Source organism: Sinocyclocheilus grahami, unplaced genomic scaffold (assembly GCF_001515645.1).
Source record: "Sinocyclocheilus grahami isolate Dianchi unplaced genomic scaffold, SAMN03320097.WGS_v1.1 scaffold19638.1, whole genome shotgun sequence".
In the NCBI taxonomy this organism is placed as follows: domain Eukaryota; kingdom Metazoa; phylum Chordata; class Actinopteri; order Cypriniformes; family Cyprinidae; genus Sinocyclocheilus; species Sinocyclocheilus grahami.
This window is the reverse complement of record NW_015517686.1, coordinates 1-3,392: the sequence shown is the minus strand read 5'-3', so window position 1 is coordinate 3,392 and position 3,392 is coordinate 1. Positions and strand designations below refer to the sequence as shown.

The following is a 3,392-nucleotide window of genomic DNA, read 5'->3' as shown; positions in this document are numbered from 1 at the left end:
AACAATTAATTATGCATAATTACATGCAAGTAACCCTAGGCCAAACCCTAACCATATAGTAAGTATGTGTAATTAATTAATGTTACTCAGTACTTAAATGTATAATTGCACTGTAACAAAGATGCTTTAAAATAAAGTGTAACCGAAGACAGTTATTTTGAATTGGAATAGTTCACAATATTACTGTTTTTACTGTATATTTGCTTTATTGTACTATATTTATTATATTTGATTAAATAAATGCAGCCTTGGTGAGCATAAGAGACTTAAAAATATACTGACCACATACTTTTTAATGTGAGTGTACAAGTTTAATTACTTTAAATGCAACATCTTATTTTAAGCTTTTTTCTAAATCTGTTATTATTTGATGGTCCCTCAGAGGCTGGAACGAAGGAGGAGCCCCTCGTGGCCGAGGCCATCAATCCTGTTCACATCAAACAACAAGCTGAGATGAGAGAGAAACTGGCTGCTCTCAAAGAGAAGCGTCTGCTCAATCAGAAACTGGGGTAGGCCATTTTTGCTACCTGCAAAAGATCACAAAACAAAACGTCTACTATTGTAATTATATGTTAGTCAAACAAAATTTTACTAATGTCAGCCTATCTACCTTTTTTGTGTTTTCAGGAAGGTGAAGGTGCTTGGAGATGAAGAACCATGGCTGGACGACACAGCTGCCTGGGTGGAGAGGAGTCGCAAACTTGCCAAGGAGAAGGAGATGGCAGAGAAGAGGGTGCGGATATAGGAATAGACAGTTGTAGAGACAATCAAATGACTAGCTTTATGTTTGGCTTGGCCTTTATTAGTATTTTTATTTTGTTTTCTGTGCAATTCCTTTCTCAACAGGCCAAGCTCCTAGAGGAGATGGATGAAGAGTTTGGTGTGAGCAATCTGGTCGAGCAGGAGTTTGCACAGGAAAGGAGGGTGTGTGATCTTATTGATGCTTTCTTGCTGTTCCACAGTCACCCCCCCCCCCTCCACCCCAAGACAATATTCAGTGCCCCCCTAAAATATTTCTGGTACTTCTGCTGTAATGCCAAAGTTGCTCATTTGTGGCAATATATTAAAATAATTATATTAAAAGATCTAAAAATTATACATAATAACAAATAGTTATAGATAATTAAATTTAAGTTCCATACATTTTAATAAATTAATACTTTTTTTTTTTTTTTACTCACAAATAGCAATTTCTAACCAATAACATATTTTAGAGGTTGGCATGCCTACAACATTTTATGCATTATAAAAATTAAGATTTTATTAATGTGCATGACTTTTCCATGTCTAGAAATCACACTTTTAAAATTATACGTTCTCGTTTATTTCCACTTGTTAGAAATGACTTGTTGAGGGGGTGAATTAAAATAAGAAATATCTCAGTTTTAAGCTGGTTTAACTCATTTAAATTTTTATTTAGTCTTATTTAAAGTCATCTTTAGGCCCCCTTCAAAGTTGACTGAGACCCTCTATTGGGAGCACTGCTTTAATCAGCAGAAAAACTGATTAAAATAGCTTTCATCATGTAACAGTTGTTGGTAGAAAGGTTACTTTTTTTAGCTGCATGTATTTCTTGGTAATGTATTACCTATTATCATAGTACTGCATATCTGTTTATATGTTTATTTGATTAGTCTGTTTTTACTGACCAGGACGCATATAGCTCACGTGATCTCAAAGGGCTCAAGGTTCAACACAAGATGGAGTCTTTCAGAGAGGGGGAAACAGTTATCTTAACTATAGAAGACAAAGGTGAGCTAACATGACCATGCTGAATGTGGATAAATGTACTGTTGCTTTAGATGAAAAAGCATCCGCTAAATCACTGACACCACCTACACACACTCTCGTGGGCACACTCAAAGTTTCCCTGTGTGGGTGATTTTCACAGGCGTTCTGGTGGAGGAGGAGGACGTGCTGGTGAATGTGGGTCTGGTGGACAAGGAGAAAGCGGAGAAAAATGTGGAGCTAAAGAAGAAGAAGCCAGATTATAAACCTTATGAAGAAGAGGAGAGTGTGGATGACATGGTCGTTGTAAGACTGCATCTGAAATTCCAAATTCTCCAAATGCATTAAAACCTATTTAAAGTCTCACATGGCCAAAAATACCACTGATACTTGTCAATAATCAATTAAGATTAGTCTACTATGATTAGATTTTCTATGATTTCCTCTTCATTAAATGTAGCATTGATATGTTTTCTTTGAATTCTTTCCAGTTCAAGCCAAAGGCTGTGCTGTCAAAGTACGATGAGGAGATCGAGGGGGAGAAGAAGAAGAGTTTCAGGCTCAGTGCTGGAGGTTTTGTGGGGGGTGAGAGAGAGCGGGAGCTGCAGGCCATCAGAGAGAACCTACGCAATCAGGCCCAGTCTCTGGACATGCCTGTTCTCACCCTCGCCAGTGAATACTACACGCCACAGGAGATGGTGAGAACAATCTGTTTAAGTGCACTGGGTTTTGAATTTAATTTCATTCTTGACTGATGTTCATTTTTTTGCCACGTGTGACATCAGGTGGGCTTTAAGAAGACCAAATGCAAAGTCAAGAAAATCAGAAAGAAAGAGAAAATACTCCAGGTTGATGACCTCTTGGTTGATGACACGCGAAGCTCAGATTTCGGTTCCAGGTAGTCTTCACTCGTTTGCTGTTTAATACTCCTGTGACACCACAGTTATTTCAACCCAAAACTGGTTCTGGCACTTAGGTCTCGAGGCCGAGGTAGAAAGCAAGCAGATGAGAAGGAGGGGGTGGAGCATGGAGGTGTTGCTATGGAAACCAGCAGCAAGGCCAGTGATGTCCTCCAGCAGTCAGATGACATTAGAATGGCCGACATGGACATTAGTGATGATGGTAAGAGAGAACATTTTCATGTCTAAAGTTAAAACCTGTTTTTTCTTTTTCTAATGGCATCTGCTCTTCCTTTGAAATTCAAATGAATTGCATCACTATTCTCTCTGCACCTACACTCTTTCTCCTTGTCTATCTCAGATGACTTCACCCCTCCAGAGCCTACTGCATTAGAAGAGGACGAAGCTGAGCAGGAGCTCCAGAAACAGCTTGAGAAACAGAGGAAACTCAGACAAAAACAGATGCTCAAAGACTCAGGAGAAAAGGTCAGGACTTTCAATTCCTGAAGCACTTCTTCAGAAATATATACTGGGGTGAAACGATACACGTATTCGTATTGAACCGTTTGGTACGAGGCTTTCTGTTCGTTACGCATTACAAACCAAACGATTCATTGGACTACTCCTATTACAGAATATAATTTATTCTATTAGGTTAGATTAGTGCACATGCGCATAGAGAGTGCATTCTTTCACTGCATGATTCAGTCTATTAAAATTCATTTAGAATGATCACAAAATTCAAGATATGGGGACAGAAAATGT

The 3,392-nt window shown here is 38.4% G+C and overlaps 1 protein-coding gene across 1 annotated transcript; it reads left to right on the top strand.

Annotated features, from left to right (window-relative positions):
• Positions 1–382: 382 nt before the first annotated feature.
• LOC107579723 (U4/U6.U5 tri-snRNP-associated protein 1-like) lies at positions 383–3,140 on the top strand (the record flags this gene model as incomplete). The annotated part of the gene is made up of 9 exons (XM_016265519.1): positions 383–509; positions 628–733; positions 847–924; positions 1,653–1,752; positions 1,892–2,034; positions 2,220–2,426; positions 2,514–2,626; positions 2,705–2,850; positions 2,989–3,140. Coding segments are annotated over 9 exons (1,166 nt in total), but the record flags the coding sequence as incomplete, so codon positions are not given.
• Positions 3,141–3,392: the final 252 nt, after the last annotated feature.